General features: G+C 36.6%; 4 protein-coding genes across 4 annotated transcripts; 2 read left to right on the forward strand and 2 right to left on the reverse strand.

Annotated features, from left to right (window-relative positions):
- Window positions 1-2,873: 2,873 nt before the first annotated feature.
- Window positions 2,874-7,439, reverse strand: LOC109009446. The gene is made up of 8 exons (XM_018989899.2): window positions 7,144-7,439; window positions 6,256-6,348; window positions 6,051-6,118; window positions 5,099-5,168; window positions 4,051-4,172; window positions 3,843-3,947; window positions 3,601-3,700; window positions 2,874-3,324 (listed from the first exon to the last, which is right to left on the reverse strand). Exons 2-8 carry the CDS (start codon window positions 6,337-6,339, stop codon window positions 3,148-3,150), a joined length of 726 nt encoding a protein of 241 aa, XP_018845444.1. The 5' UTR covers window positions 6,340-6,348; window positions 7,144-7,439; the 3' UTR covers window positions 2,874-3,147.
- Window positions 7,440-9,530: 2,091 nt separating this feature from the next.
- LOC109009447 (transmembrane protein 230-like) lies at window positions 9,531-10,600 on the forward strand. The gene is made up of 2 exons (XM_018989900.2): window positions 9,531-9,799; window positions 10,123-10,600. Exons 1-2 carry the CDS (start codon window positions 9,610-9,612, stop codon window positions 10,242-10,244), a joined length of 312 nt encoding a protein of 103 aa, XP_018845445.1. The 5' UTR covers window positions 9,531-9,609; the 3' UTR covers window positions 10,245-10,600.
- Window positions 10,601-13,227: 2,627 nt separating this feature from the next.
- LOC109009448 (WAT1-related protein At5g13670-like) lies at window positions 13,228-14,012 on the forward strand. Its single transcript, XM_035682603.1, has 4 exons — window positions 13,228-13,323; window positions 13,413-13,574; window positions 13,657-13,808; window positions 13,889-14,012. The coding sequence occupies exons 1-4, from the start codon at window positions 13,228-13,230 to the stop codon at window positions 14,010-14,012; spliced, it is 534 nt and encodes a 177-aa protein (XP_035538496.1).
- A 568-nt stretch (window positions 14,013-14,580) lies between these two features.
- LOC109009450 (glutaredoxin-C4) lies at window positions 14,581-16,767 on the reverse strand. The gene is made up of 4 exons (XM_018989902.2): window positions 16,523-16,767; window positions 15,850-15,923; window positions 15,362-15,460; window positions 14,581-14,993 (listed from the first exon to the last, which is right to left on the reverse strand). Exons 1-4 carry the CDS (start codon window positions 16,675-16,677, stop codon window positions 14,917-14,919), a joined length of 405 nt encoding a protein of 134 aa, XP_018845447.1. The 5' UTR covers window positions 16,678-16,767; the 3' UTR covers window positions 14,581-14,916.
- Window positions 16,768-17,023: the final 256 nt, after the last annotated feature.

A 17,023-nucleotide genomic window follows, 5' to 3' on the forward strand; every position in this document is an offset into this window, starting at 1 on the left:
GGCCGTCAATCTGCCCAAGAATTTGCAATTTGTTCTCCATATATGCAGTAGAAAGATCGATCAGGCGCGGGGTTTCTAGAATGATAATTTGTTGGCATCAATTGTAAGCATATGGGAAGCAGCTGTACGTGTAATATATATTGTACCCGCCCTTTGACCTACATTCATTATTTAGAGTAATACATGCAGACGATCAATATTACGTACCTAAGTTCAGTTGATTTGTTTATGGATATTGGATAATAATTTACTATTTTTTTATATTTAATTTTTTATTTTACTTAATAATTAAGAAAATGACTATTGGTAAAATTATATATATATTTTTAATTTTTTCTTAATAATTAAAGATGTTAAAAAATATTTAAAAGAAAATAATAAAAAACTTTAAATACATTATAATTAATAAATAAATAGTAAAAATGTATTAACCCTATCACTATCCTTGTTCTATTATTTCTCATTTTCAAAATGAAAAAGAAAAAAAAAGGCAAATTGCCAGATCAAGAACAAACAAACAAACAACATAAAAGCCAAAATTGACTAAAAACAAAATAGAAAAAAAAAAATTACCCTAGTTTGAGGCAGAAGTAGTACGTAGTACTTGGAAAGAGAGAAGCAAAATGGGAATTAATGGGGGTGGAGGGTGAAAGTTGAAACTGATGAGGTGTGGATAAGAAGGAGAACTCCAGAAAGTCGCAGAGCCCACCCCGCGGACCCCGGAGCTCTTGCGGGAGACCACATGAAGAGATCAACTCTAGCTGGAGCCATGATCTCATGCATCTGTGATCTTCCTTTGTCAGTTTCTTGCTTGCTTAAAGACTGCGTTGCTTCCCCACCCCTTTTTTTTTTTTTTTTTATATATATATATATATATTTTATTTTTCTAATAATATCTATATAGTAACACTCACTCCCACGCCGCACACGCAATTAATTTTACTTTACTTTAATGTTTCTTTTTTGTCTCCTCCTTCGCTCTTTGCCAACCATTCGGGTTATACGTCTTCATCATTCCCGTCTGTTCTGTGCCCCCCACATTCATCCTCACATTCATTCCTCTCTCTCCCTCTCTCTTTCTCTTCTCTCTGTGTTTCAGCACCCCTCATCATCTCCCTCTTGATTGCCTCAGCACGCCTAGTACTCTCTCTCTCTCTCTCTCTCTCTCTCTTAATTCGGTAGCTGTATTTTGCTATATATCAAAGGTCACCTGAGAAATCTCTCTCCGAGTTATAGTACTTCGATCCTGATCTCTTGTTGGCTAATGGGTCTTGAAATTGTAGAAGAATTTCGGCCAGTTACGCCGATACGAACAGTTCCAAGAACTCGAAGCTTCGATCATGCACTGGAAGTAGTAGTAGTGGTCAATCCAGACGAAACAAAGGAGCACTTAGGAGATGAAGATCATCAAGAGTGTCACACACCCAAGTCATCAGAACACACCTTGAAGTCTCCCTTGGTATGCCCACCAGCTCCCAAGAAACCCCGGATGGCAAGGAGAAAAATGAGCCCTACTCCAAAAAGGTTTTTCGAAGTCCCCCACGATCTTGCTTCCATATTCATGGCACTCGACAATAAGCCTTCCAAGAAGATCAGAGCCAGTTAAAAGGCAAATAATATTCATGTTGTAGCTAGTCCATATAATTATTACCGTTGTGCTCGCTCTTTCTTGTTATAATTATAAATTAAGTCTGTATTCATCTTTCTATTTTTAAGAACAGAGTAATTAAGGAATGTAAATAGTCAATGAATTTATTGAAATTATCCTCGTTGATCTACATATTTGTTTCGAGTATATGTATAGCAGAAAGATATTTCTTGCTACGTACGTTTATTTGGAATTAGCTCAATTGAGGTGTGAATTGCAGAGAAGCATAAGATACAGAGAAAGTCTTTTACGCATCTCCTTAATTTCTCTCCCCCGCTCGTTCCAAAAGGTTCAACTTTTTTCAACTTCTAAAGATGCTTTCACGTTAACCGTTTCTTTTTGGCTCGACCAGCATTCTGGGTAGAGGCTGGGTCTCATGAGCTGATGCTTGTGCTTTTTGTTTTTTAGTCGAAGCCGGTTGTGTTTTTTGGCCATATACCGATTGTCGTATGCTCTGGGGGTACGTAATTTGAGGGGGGTGGGGGGACCTGGGCAAGCTATAGAGTCCATAGCCAATATTCTGACACAGTAAAGTGGGTCAGGATCAAGAAGTACTGGGGGCCGATGCTTCTTCCAACTGTTTGCTTTTACCATTTAAAGGAAATGACATTTATGACGCTTGTTTTATTCATTTTCATCCTAAGACAACCCAATAATAAACAAAAATTAAACTTAATAATAATCAAATAAAATGTTGCCGGAATAAACATTAATTTTTACAGGAGAAACAGAAATCAAGAAATTGAGAAGAGAATAGAGATATCCTGAAAACCTGAAATAGAAAAACCAAAATGAGCAAACATACAATATTATGAAGGATTTTGAGGAAGACATCCGATCCTCAAGGTACGCCACCATCGGAAAATACACACACCACATGAAGGAATAACCTCGGATTTACTTCTACAAGATTTTACTCCATCGGAAAATTAACAAAGGATGATTTTTACCCATAATATGTCTACATGGCCCGTCACATAAACAAAATACTCGCATAGAATTTATTTTTGAAGAAAGACGCGGCGCGAAATGTTTATTACGCTAACTATGTAGGAAATGAGAGCGTATTTGATACGTGTATTGGTAAAAGAATTCTTTTTTGTTTCTAGACTAATTGGATATTAGGAAACTCTATTTACGAAGATTTTAAATTGCTACACATGATTATAAAATCTGAAAATAAATTGCTACAAACTGAAAGGGAATCCTGTAGGGAGCTCAGAAGTGAAGCAAGGGAATCTCTTTGGAAACCGCTGTCTCCTCCACACGACAGGACAACATATTACACACAAGTAAATTTCGAAAGTAGGTGGCCATTTATCACAGTCTCGTGCATTAAATGTAAAGGTGATGTGCAACTATACTAGATCTGAACGCTGTATCTTTACATACATACGTGGACAGTCTTACACATACGAAGTGGTTGCCAATATCATCTCAAAGATGGGGTAGAACAAACCTCAGGAAGAAAGATTAGTATGGCTGACTCAACAAGTACTTCAGGTTACGCGAATCAGAAGCACAACCATGACAAAAATGCATGTCATCACAAAGATCACAAGCCATGTGAAGCATGTGGTCTTGGAAGTCTCAGAGTATATCTTCATCGCTCGTGTATTGGCACGGCCAGTGCTTGCCAAGCTATGCTCAACAGCCTTCTCTGTAGAATCAAGTACCTGAACCCACCCATAATCATGTTATGAGACTAACCTAACTCCAAAACATTAAAACGAATAAAGTAAAACTAATTTACCAATATTAAAAATCCAATCATTACAGTTCAAGTTATTAGTTCACAAGTCCACCCCCACCTCCTCCAGAACATGTATGATCAATTCTTCCAGAATTCTCTTTAAACAAGTAACATACTTATAAAAACCACGCATCTTATCTAATTCAACCATAAATAATCAAAGTGAAGTAAGACTTCTATTTAAATTGTGGGTACTTACTTTTTCAGTGTTTTGCACGGATTGGCTCATAATGAGACTACTGTCCTTAAGTTGCTTAGCCAAGCTAACCATTTCATCAGTCAAGTCCTCTTGAAGCTTTCTGTGGCAAGAGGGAAGGGAAAAAGGATTTAAAACAGCAAATTTGCTTTATGGACCGTGCTTGGGCGAAAAAATAACCAATACCTAGCTTTTACAGATGAAAATATACATTTTTGCAAAACAAGAGAAGCTTAAATACTTGCCTGTGTTTTTCGATGTGTGCTTGTGCTGCAGCATCAAGTTTGATAGGTGCTGATGAAACAGCCTCAGCATTTTCATGAATTCTATCTTCAGTATTTGATCCAGGCCTAGTCAATGAGCCAAACTATCCAAAGTAAACATCATGGCCTAGAAATGAGCAAAGGAGTTTAACCAAATCACGCTAATTCCAACTACCACAGATTCACATACACGAATCTTCTCCTTAGTCCAGGAGTAGGAAGAACATGATTTTCTGCTCCTGTTTTGGGGCTTTCATGCATGGTTGTCTTTGCAAAGGGCTCCTCAGATACTTGAACACCAGGCTGAGTAGCCTGCAGAAGGGATAAGTTTTTAGGAAATGAGAACCTCCATACGTAGCATTTACATATGACTTGTTGATAAAGAAACAAGGCAATCACATAAGATTGAGATTATGGAGAAGGAAGCAGGGTGTGAAAGCAGGAACAAATCACTGAATCAGTAACGCGCCAAAATGAATATTACATTCTTTATCCAAGTGTTGTCAATTGGAACAACATTTTGAAAGAGATCTACGATTAACCATATGAAGGAGAGAGACAAGACAAACACAAAAGTTAATAACCTACATGCATTCTTGTTCCAAATCATACTACTAATCAGAGCTATGATTTCGTGCCAGTGAAAAGAAATGAATAGCAGCAAACACAAGAAAGTACTTGGTTCAGAGCCCACTAGGTTCCAATGAATTTAGAGCTTGAACCTTGCATGAACATATAAAAATTCCAATCATTATTCCTTTAAATCCCAATTCATTATTGAAGCCAGAAACAGCATGGGATTCTCTGGATACTCAATGCCCATCCCACTCATTCCTAAGACTTCCATATACCACTTACCAAAAGAAGTCTTCAAAAATATGGAATCAACCAAAATGCCCAACACTTCCCATCAATACAGACCAACCACTCATATGGGTTTTGTTCGCCAAAAATAGTTCTGGTTTGCCTCTCAAATTTAATGACATCAGCATGCAAAGTACTTTAGGCATCTTGGCTCATGCAGGGAAAAAAAAAAACTCTTATTATATATCATAGAACAATCCAATTTTCCTAGAATAATTTAACTTAGATCATGAGGAAGGTCTCATCTAAAATCAACAAATATATGAATCGTAATTATATAAAAAAACAGTACAAACAGAAACATATTTATGTTAACATAATCTTAGGGACATATAGAAACTAACATGCAGGATTGCTAATTAATATGCACGCACCAATGGGGCTAATTTGGAAGCGATTACTTCGATCTTCTCCGAATAATCATTCACCATAGCCTTTGAAACCCTGTACATATGTGTTCAAGAGATATTTATTACAAATAAAATGGAAACCCTAAGAATTGTAGCATCACCAATAGAACACCTGAATTAGCAGTTCCAAATAATCAAGGGTGAAGATATTTATAAGCAAGACAAATCAGAAAGGATTTTTGTCAAACACCAGCTTTTGGGACAAGTGGTGATTTCACATGGTATCAGAGCAAAGGTTCTGAGTTCGAACCCTGACTCTACACTCTACACTCTACCCATTTAATTAAATATTCCACATGTTGGGCCTACTCATCGAGAAAGAGATTGGCTCACACGTGAGGGGGACTGTTAAGAATATAAAAATGATAATAAAATATACATATTCCTACCAATTTAAACTTTTGGGACAAGTAGTGATTTTACAGACTAACAATGAAGAATCAATTAATCATTATAAAAAGGAAGCCAGACTATCCCAGACAAAAGGGTTAAATCTTACAAATAGCATTTCTATAAAAGAAATCTTACTTCTCAAGAACCATTGACCTAAGCATTCTTGTCTATGACTCATGATATTAGGTATTCCTGTACAAGTCACTGACACAGTGCTTCATCATTCATGGACCAAAACTGACCTCACACAATATTGACTAATTGGATGGGCCAGAAAGTATCTACATTTTATTCCATTGGAAAATTCCAGGTAGTCAAAACTAACATTCAAGTTTGTACCTTGAACCTAAGCATCAAGGTAGTTAAAGGTAAAAGGTACCCTCAAAGTAATGGATCCCTAGACTGACCTGGGCAGAAATCACAAAATCGCTACAAATGAATACTCATACTAGTAAAGTAAAATCTAGAAGGAACTAAGAGCAGAAGCAAAGAACCGAAAAGGGAAGTAAATGGCCATACTGACCTAGGTAAGCCTTCAGGAGTTCTCTCTTCAGCCAGTTGTTCTAACTGTTCTCGTAATGTAGCAACATACTGCAAAGTCACATGATTGATATCATTCATTAAAGGTATTTCACCAAAATTATAACCCCAAGATATATTAAAAAAACGTTCGAGGAAAAAAAAAAATAGCGGAATTAAAATTTCACTTCAGAGATTTTTAGACATACATGTGCAAGTTTTGCCGGGTTTTGTTGCTGAGGTGCAGCTGCAAGCAACCTCGTCAAGTTCACTTCTGTTTTACTGAGTCCCATCTTAAAATCCTAGAGCGTTGAACAATCAAGAAAGTAAATCACAAACTAGCTAAGCAATTCAAGTAGCCACATTTTTACGATTTTGGGGTCACACTTATAATATCAAAAGCCTCTAAGTATTCTTTTATAGCAGTACTAGAGAACCAAGATTACTCACTCATTTGGAAAATTCTAGAGCATTAAAAAATGTAATAGTATGTATCCTACTACAAAAGATATCTACAAAAAAAAAAAAATCTACACAAAAATGAAACCAAAACCTAACCTATCAATGCAGCGACAATTGACCATACGCCCATGATATTATCTCTAGGGTATGATATCATCGAACATCTGAGTGCCATTTATAATAGAAAATCAAGATTTCAGTTCTTGCAAATAAAACCTCTATGAGGCACCTTCTCAAACACCTGCTCCGAAAAATCTTGCACAGGAAAATCTAATAAAAAAATTAACAGCATAAACTCAAAGATTGTCGATTTTCCCCCCTTTTTTTTTTGGATCAACCGTTCCTTCCTTTTCTGAGTGCAAATTAATTGGATCCCACCTTGACATAAGTAGAGCATTTAATAGAAGCACTGGAATTTATCTTAAAAAAAACAAATCGATCCCAGATAAACATTTCATTAACGATTCCTGTGACTTCTGTCTAACAAAGCACAGAAGGAGTATAATTGTGTGAATATAGAAAACCCTAAGTAACTGAATTGGGTTACCGACGCCTCAAAGAAATTAAATAAAATAAGAAAGTAAAAATAAACCTCCGACAAACTAAAGATTTAAATAATATATATCAGCACTCACTTGAAGGAATTCGGTATAATCGTTCCAGAATAAAGCGGATTGTTTCCTTCATACTTCGGACGCTTCAGAGGAGTCCCATCGCCGTCCGGAGCAGTGGTGTACGCCCGAGTGCTGCGGAACTGTCATCGGTGGTTTAGTGTGGCTGGGACCGAGCGTTCGAGCCGTCGGGAGCGCCTTGCGGACGTTGATCTAATGTGTTTGTAGGAGTACGAGGATGTCTTGTTGCACACTTGCAGGTTTATGATCCCGGTTGAAGTTTCCGTAGAAGAAGGAGGATGTCTGGTTACACAAATTAATCGACCAGGTTGCTGGACTCTTCTATTCTTATTCCGGTTCAAGGATAGGGTTGTTTGGCTATCAATCCAACCTGATTGGATTTGAGAAGGAGGTATTCCAATCCGGTTAAGGAATATCTTTACGTCCTAACAATCTTTTCCTCTACTTGTGTAACCAGACATCTTGAACGTTTGAACAGTACACTTGTGCCTTGTGGGATGTACCCAAACGGCCAAACCCAAATCCAGGTGTATAATGTGGCTTGAATGTCCGCCCGGAATATTCGGGTTATGACCTCTACCAAGACCCAAACGAATCCAAGATTTTCCGGATTTTTACCACCCAAAACCAAGTAAAAAATGGAGATTTTATGGTAGAGGAAGAAAATATGGTCTCGTTTGTATTCACAGTCCATCTCAATTCATTTCAACTCATCTCATTACTATTCAGCAACTTTAACTCACAAATCTCACTACTATTCACAACTTATTTTATTACTATTCACAACTCATCTCGACTCATCTCAACTTATCTTCGAATCCAAACGATACCATAAAAGAAAAAAAGGCATGATTAACTATAAGGAAAAAAAAAAAAAGAGAAGTCCTACGGACGTAAATAAATTTTATTAAGTAAATTTGTAAATTGACGTAATATAATAGATTAATTAGTCATATAATAGATTAATTAGTCACAATATGATATATCGCATTAAATTATATCACTTTATACTTTATTATTATGTAATGGCTAAAGAATCCCAAAAAAAATAAGAATAAGGAGAGCAAATCATTATCTCATATCAAAGAAGGCTTCTCTGCTTTACTTGTGTTCATTGGGAGAATTTGAAATTCCGACGAGAGAGAGATCACATTTGTTTGTTTGAATTGGCTTATTTGTTTTTATAGATGAGATGAAATGAATTGAAATTAAAGTTAAAAAATTAAATAAAATATTGCTAGAATATATTTTTTAATATTATTTTTATTTTGAGATTTAAAAAAGTTGAATTGTTTATTTTATTTTGTATTAGAAGTTAAGAAAATTGTAATGATTAGATCAGATGAGATTAGATATTTACTGAAAACCGTTTGGCAGGTTTGGGGGTGAGATGAAAATTTTATGTTTTGTATTTAAAATATTATGTTTTAATATTAATATTATTTTGAGATTTAAAAAAAGTGTATTGAGATTTAAAAAATTTGAATTGTTAATTATATTTTGTATCAGAATTTAAAAAATATATAATGATTAAATCAGATAATATAAAAATTTTATATTTTATCTTGTGCCAACCTGCCAGATTTTAGTACTTGAATATATCCGAATAGAAAATGTTGTTTCTCGAAACGAACCGGAAAAAATTCGAGCCCATAACCGTTCAGATGAATTCGGTTATCCAGATATCGGATAAAAAAAAAAGTCAGCCCGTATAAACAGTACAAGTTGTTATTTTATAAAATAATAATATTGTTTGTCTTATTTAAGGTTAATGACAACAATAACTCAATTAAATAGAGTTTATTTTTTATAAAATAAATAATAGAGTTTTTTCATAAGAATTATTTTATTCAGTAATCTTATACTATAAATTGGATTTTTATTTTTATTTATTTTTTAACATATTTATAATGTAGGACTGTTGAGTAAATTTTATTTTTATAATTATCGGCACTCACCGCTAAATAAAGTGACGACTGACGAGTATTAAAGAAAAATACTAAATATATTTTAAAAAAATAATAAAAAATATATTTTTTATTTATCAGTTATTAATATATTAAAAATCAGAAAATCTGAAATTTTAAAAAAATTGTCCGTACATGTAACATTACTCATTATATATAAATAAAATAAAAGAATTGTTAAAAGAACCGTGGTGTTTCTGTTCGTCTATCCATTTCAACGAGATTGCGTGGCTCCTCAAAACTCAAACCGCCCCAAAACCCACATCTCTTCCCTTCGAAAAGTCTCCTACTTTGAACCTCACTATTCACCAACCAGACTCTGACTCTCACCCCATTTCTTTCTTGAATCCTCCTGAAGAAAAAAAGCCTTAACTTGCCTAATCAAATATCAAATAGTTTCTCCCAAAAAAAAAAAAAATATATATATATATATATATATCAAATACGTTGCAGAGACACCTGAGAGAGAGAGAGCGCGCGCGCGGGGCAAGAAGGGAAGAAAATGGCGTACGTGGACCACGCGTTCTCGATAACTGACGATGACATAATGATGGAGACCTCGTATACGGTGAATAACAGGCCTCCCATCAAGGAGATCGCCCTCGCCATCTCCCTTCTCGTCTTCGGTGCCGTCGGCATCATCGTCGGCCTCATCATGGCCTTCAACCACGTCGGCGGCGATCGTGTTCATGGTAAACATTTTCTTCTATTCCTTTTGTCCTCTTTCTGCTTTCTCACTTCCAATTAAGCTTCTTCTGGTCGACTAGAAATTACTCGAATTCATGTGATAAAATTTGGGATGTTTTTAGTTTTTACGGCTGAATTTTCCTACGATTTCTTCGTAGCCAAACAGATCACAAAGCGAAGTGATACTTTCTGTGGTGGTTTCTTGTGCAATTTGATCTGTTGGGCTGCTGAGGGATCAGGGGAGAGTAGTACAGAATAAAACTAACAGAGCTTTGCCAGGTTTAGGCCTTTCTGAGATTGATTTTGTTTTGGTGATGAATGATTCCAGGGCTCTTCTTTGCAATACTGGGGTCGATCTTGTTCATCCCGGGGTTTTACTATACACGAATTGCATACTATGCTTATAAGGGATACAAAGGCTTCTCTTTCTCCAACATACCTGCTGTATAATGCGCCATAAGCTGAAAGTTCGTTCAAGCAGGACTCCTTCTCTTGTGCAGACCTTTCCTCGAATTTACTTTTTTTAAATAATAATAATAATAAAAAAAAAAAAAAAACAGATACTGTGTATTAGCTGCTAATAGTTCTGAACAAAGGGACATTTTTTAGTTTCTTATTGCAATATTTTTGAATTGAATTTTGCCAATCTTGTGACCTGTGAAATTTATGATTTTTTCTATTTTGTATTTGTATCTGCTGTTGTCTCTTTGATCCGGTAACTTGAGATCATTTCTCCTGTCACGTACAGTTTTCCTTTTATGTATTTGCTTATGGAAAATCCAGGAAAGGGAAAGCCATTTAATTTTGAAGTATGTAGATTGTTTTCTGGTGCAGCTGTAGCTATGTTTGCTAGTATAATTGCTAGTGAAATTATGCTATGCTAAAGGATCTAATCTATCTTTAAATATTCCAAACAATGTATCAGATGCCGATATGCCAACTAATGACTAAGAAGTTAAACCTAATGTTATTTAACTCTGGCTCTGCCTTATCATCTATTGACTTAAAGCAAGAAGGAAAATTTCATGTTTAAAAATTGCATGAATAAGATTAGTTGGTAGTTTCTGGTCCAAATGACAGAGGTCTGGAAACAATATACCAAATTTTTGTTTCACCCAATAAAGGTTTATTTTTCTGGTGGAAATGGGAGACGCACGAGACTTTGCGGTGGTATCTGGCATGGTAGTATACATATATTATATATAGCCAGTTTTAGACAATAAAGCAATTCAAAATGTTTTGTTCTCCATCACCATCGAGGAACCTTCAGATGGGTGTTTGCTTTCCTGGAGTATCTGGTGGTCTTCTGATCATTTGTATTAATTTGTGAAAACTCTACTCTTTCTACTGAGAGCTGCTTGGAAGGCGCAGCTTGAATCAAAGTCTGTGGTTTGCTTGAAGAACAGCTGTGGAAAACCCATCTATAAGATGGGGAAGGGAAGGGAAGGGATGACCAGAACCACTGAGTGGGCACAATGTTCCTTCCTCTGCTATATGCGGTCATAGTTTTAACTTTGCACACTGGCGGCAGCAGCTATTATGGCCAGGTGACACTGGAGGCCGCTGTAGAAGTTCTGACTGAGGCCTAGGCAATATTCGCTAATATCAATCGAGTCCATCATTCATAGGAGTGGTTTGACAATGGTAGAATTTATAGTCCTAGTTGGGGACAAATGTGGTCATATTGCTAGCTCGTTGATGCGCCTGGTGGCACTGCAGATGTTGCAGTTAAATGGGTGTGCTGAGTGGAGGGGCAGGAAGTTAACTGATGATTGGCGAGCACAAATGCTAAGAACTGTTCAGCACATCACTGCACGAGGGTTTAATCCATATTGTACCCAGATCTTGGCTTTTGAAAGAAAGAATACTCAGATAAATGTTTATATATATGTATATGCATACACATGTTTCAATTTATATTTGTACGTTTAAAGAATGCTCAAGAAAATCTCATTAGTTTATTAATTCGTGGATCTTAGGCTTTTTAGTCCTACTTCTCATCGAACCTAGCACGTGGGGCGTGGCAGTTCTCACTCTAACTTCTGCTAATCAACCTAACATTCAAAGAGCAATTACTGCTAGCAAGCTATTAATAAAAGGAGTAAATAAAAAAAGAAAAGAAAGCAAGCTAGAGAGCAGTAGATGGAGACGACAAGGCTGTTGTATTGGTTAGAGGAGAGCAAGGCATACGTATTCCTAACTTTGAATGAATTATGCCTTGCAATTTTCATGATTCTGGTGCAATCACTCACCTCCGTTGGCGTCAGTGCTCTCATCATCCAAGTCTACGGGCATGCCATCTCTACCATTGTCTTGGCTCTTCTCGCGTTCTTCATCGAGAAGTGAGTGCTTTCATCTTCTTTACTTTGGTTTCCTCCCAAAATGCTCTGTTAAAGGAGGCAAAAAAAGAAAAAGAAAAAAAAAGGTGGCCTCTCAATGTTTGAACTTCTGTTTTTTAATTGTAAATAAGCCCGCCATATGAGTCATTTATCCACATTTTTCCCTTGATAACCAAGAAATGGTAGAGAGGGCATCCCTTCGTTTCTAAAAGACCAAAGGTATGGTGGCTAATAGGTAATTGGAGATTGCTAATGTAGTGAAAACTGTGAAATGGTCACTACTCTAAATTTTACCTCCGGTGGGCCTTTTCAGAAGGATTGGAAAGGCAGTAAATTGGTTCATCCGGCCTAGACAACTTTAGACCTTTTAGCTCCCGATTATTTCCTGGAATTTATGATTTATGCTTGACCCATATCCACACTTTAAGCATGGAGTCGTTTTTGCTCGCAGGAACGCGAGGCCTCCTCTCACCTTCAAGATATTATGCTATGCATTCCTTATGGGATTATTGCAGTTAAGTATAAAGCTTTTTCTTGCTATTTAAATTGGAAGTTTTCTCCAAATGAGACTGGTTCAGGGCACTTTTCTGATTTGTTACTAATGGTATGAGGCGTAGTTGCTCCGGAAAGGCCACCGTCTTCCAATTTGGCTCGCCTCCTAATGAAAGATTGAGCGCCAATTTTTCTTTTGATAAGATGAGAGACCACAAATGGACTGCAAAATGTTGTCATACTTTGGAGAAATCTGTTTAATCAGAAACAAAACTCGACATTTGATGTTTGGGGCTGAGCGACTATTCCGAAAAGATGAACTTTTCTTTTGAGTATTTTCATTAATTTTTTGGACATTGTTTTGTAGGATTACTCTTTGTCAGATGCTATTGGCAGTGTCCCTACAATATATATCGTCGACCTATCAAAGCGTTGGATTGAACTTGGTCCCCTCAATTGTATTTACACTGGCTCTCATCTTCCGTCAAGAAAAGCTCAAATGTTGGAGCATCAACGGGCAGGCCAAGATATGGGGTCTAGCCCTCTCGGCTGCCGGAGCTCTGACTTTAGTGTCGTGGAATGGGCCGGTTGTACTAACCTCCATGTTGTTCAACATTCAAGTGATCAGTGACGGCATCATTGGCGGCATAATGATAGTGGTTGGAGTGCTTTCAACAAGCATTTGGAACATTGTAGTGGTCAGAAAAACGGCTCTGCAAATTGATGATCCAATTTAAGCACAACTAAAGCTTGCTTTATTGTTGATTTAGTTGTGTAATCTATGCAGGGGCATGTCACTCGGTTATACCCAGCAGAACTATCCTTAACTGCGATGATGAGCTTATTCGGCACGATCCAAGCTGCCATTGTCGCTGCATTTGTCTCATCAAGTTCATCTTGGAAGCTAAAGTGGGAAGGAGGACTTGTCTTGATTACCATATTACTAGGAGTAAGCCAAAATATATATGATATCCAAAATCCGACAACATTCATCATGCAAACAACCAGTAATCATTTCTAGTAAATTGCAGGGAGTTGTGGTGACAGGATTATCGTATTATGTAATGACATGGTCCATTAAGAAAAGGGGACCTGTATTCACAACGGCTTTTAACCCACTTCTGGTCGTTTTATCGTTTATTCTGCAGACATTTGTCTTGGGAAATTCTGCACATTTGGGCAGGTATGGACATGTGTATATAAAATTTATTATCCCATACCTTATTTTCTTTCTGTTTTAAAGGGTTATTGCTTATTGTGTAGCATTGTGGGAGGAGTATTGGTTATACTGGGGCTTTACCTACTTCTATGGGCAAAAGCCAATGACGTGAAGAAGGAAGAAATTGTGGCCGATGATTCTTTGTACTCTCCCTTGGTTCAACCTTGAAAGGCAGAGGCTGAGTTCAACAAAAGCTATAGTTCTTAAGATGCAAGATGAAAAAAACTGCTATTCTTTGGCTCCGAACAAGCTAGCTTTTGAATTTGTTGCAATGTTTGTGTTAAGAATTGGCTGAGAATAAACAACATGAAAAATTCTTCTTATCAGTGACAATAGTATTATTTCAACGAGTGACAATAGCATAAATATTATGTTCAGAAGTGGATTTTATAATCATTAACATATTTCTGTTTTGTTCATTCAGTCTTTTTCACATGAACGAAACTTGATTTTCACATGGAAAGAAATTCAAAGAAACTGCCATCATTTTACCACCTGGTCCTTTGCGAGGAGGAGATAAGCTCAACTTGGCATATCCTCTCTTGCATACATAATACATCCTGTGGGCTAAGCCTTTGGTATTTTCAATAAGAGTTTCGACCTTTTTTAAATATAGAACAAAAAGAAAAACACTTGGTGAATCCTCTTACGTTACACATGGAAAGTCCAGCTTATGCCCTTTTCCCGTTGTAAATCCAAATACAAGCGATTCTGAGACTTGTAAACGCTTACACTCTATGTTAAGCAGGCATCAGCCCCTTGTATTTCAGTTGAAATGACGGTATTTCAGACAAAGAAACTCCAAAAAATCAAGAGAGGCATTAAAATACAACCATCATTCCCTACTATTATCAGCTACTTGCCTCCAATTCTCTCAGAGTTTGATAGATGAAAGCAAAATGATCAGAATAGCATTCTCTCACCGAGCAATCCGGCTTTAATTACTAGCATATGATGAAAAAGGAAATTTCGAGTAATTACCGTACCCCTCATGCAAAGAAATACAACATAAGCACTACATCTGGATTTACTCTGCGATGACTGGTCCGTCTCTTATTATCTGCGACTTGGTTCAGAGTTCATCTTCATCCGTCATAGCAATGCCGAGAAGCTTAGCCAGTTCTCCACTTTCATATGCTTCAACAGTATCTGGAATCAATATGCTAATGAGTTTCATACTATGATTTTGCTAGGAGAACCTTTCTATTGAAATTTTGGCATTCTAGACAAGCACCAACATGAATTTATGTCAAGCTGTTAGCTGGGACCAACACTATAAATACTGTTCAGCTATCTATAGCTACAATCTAGGGTTCCTATGCATGCAACAAACACCAGAGCACCTGTAATTGCATTATATTAAATAGCATGAATTCACGATGACAAACATGTACAGCCATATCCTGTTAATGCACCCATCAAGAAAGGTTTAGGTGCAGTTCTTTCATGTAATGTTAAGTTTTACCACTTGAGGGTTTTACATGTTTTCTTATTCGAGTTTGTCAATACAAACTTACCATCTGAGCCTCCAATGTGCTTTCCATTTATGAACACCTGGGGTACAGTACGCCTCCCAACAATCTCACTTATGGCATCCTGAATGTCTGAGCCATCATCTGCCAGATAAAGAGCCAACACACATCAATATTCCTTGGTACCCAAACCATGGCATATATAGGCACACACACACAGCCACACATAGCTTTCTTCTAATGGGAGCTACCACTACAAGCCATGCAAATTTCCAACTCCGCTTATCACAATACAAGTTCGAGCTATTACTTTGCAGTCTATAGTGCTGAAATGCTAATCCTAAAAACTGGATCTCAAGATGTTAGATCGAGCATGAATATTGATATAACTACTTAGGAGCAACTTTTCCAGTCCATTCAACAGACTTTACTTATACACGTTACTTTGCATTTTGTTACTTCTGAACAGGATCCCCTGATACTATCGTTTTTATGCTAACTATGAAAAATCAGTAAGGTATTCATGAACATACCTCTCTCATCAAGTTCAACAACATGTGGTACTTGGCTTAACTGTTTGAAAACATTTTTTGCCCTTCTACAGTACCTGCAATAAATTATTCATATAAAAATAGCTCCCTGAGAAAAAGAAAATGTAGGCATCGTCATACTCGTATATAAATGGCACCCAAAGAGACGAACTGGGTATTTCCCTCAGCAGCTTCGCTAAAATGCGTTGGGAACTTCTGATAGTTTTTTTGTTTTCTCGCAAGTTTTTGTCTGAAATCTTCCTCTAAATTAGCATCTAGGTATAATATTCATTAAAAAAAAACATGGAATTTAGCCTAATCAGATCCTTAACAGGCCAAGCGGCGCCACTCCAGATCAGATCCATATATATGTGCGCTCAAGTCCGTACCTCAAAATATGCCAATACGAGCAAATCAAACTAGCCCGGCAGGTGCATTCAGGTGGAAGACAAAAAAAAGTAACTTTAAACGGATAGTATTTACAAGCACTCAAATGAGGAATTGGAAGAAAGTGTATCCCACAAAATGTCAATCAGAGCATATAAAACTCTATATAAAATCAGGTCAAAGGCATAAGACTACAGAGTGTTCAAAGCCCAATAAAATCGAAAATTATTAGGATCTTCAAACTACAAATCGAAATCAACGATATTGAGGAGAAAGTAAGAGAGAGTACGGGCAATAGGACTTGGAAAAGACGACGATCTTGTGGGAAGAGATGGTCTTCTTGACAAAGGCAGAAGCAGATTCAGGCGAAGATGATGATACCCATGAGAGAGATGCAGCTATGGTTATGACTAAAATTGACAGTATTACCGCTCTCGCTGCCATAGAAGCTCGCTCTCTGTCTCTCAATCTCACCCTGTTTGTCTCTCTCGTGTATGTTTGTTAATTTGTTTGTATGTGACGGCAATGTTACGCGGAATAAGCATTTTCGTTGATTAAAAAATAAATAAATAAAACGAAAAGAAATCTTTAATGGAATTTATTCAATTCTGTCCTCGCGTCAATCGCCCGTTAAAATCCTTAACGACTCATGAATGTGCCACGAGCTGAATAATAGTCTTAGCGGAAATATACCGACGTTTCACTTTCAAATTAATTATATCATTAAAAAATAAAAATTATTTTAAAAATGAATAATAAAATATTAGAAATTACAAATAAATGAAAAAAT

The sequence above is a fragment of the Juglans regia genome, chromosome 11, assembly GCF_001411555.2.
Source record: "Juglans regia cultivar Chandler chromosome 11, Walnut 2.0, whole genome shotgun sequence".
In the NCBI taxonomy this organism is placed as follows: Eukaryota; Viridiplantae; Streptophyta; class Magnoliopsida; order Fagales; family Juglandaceae; genus Juglans; species Juglans regia.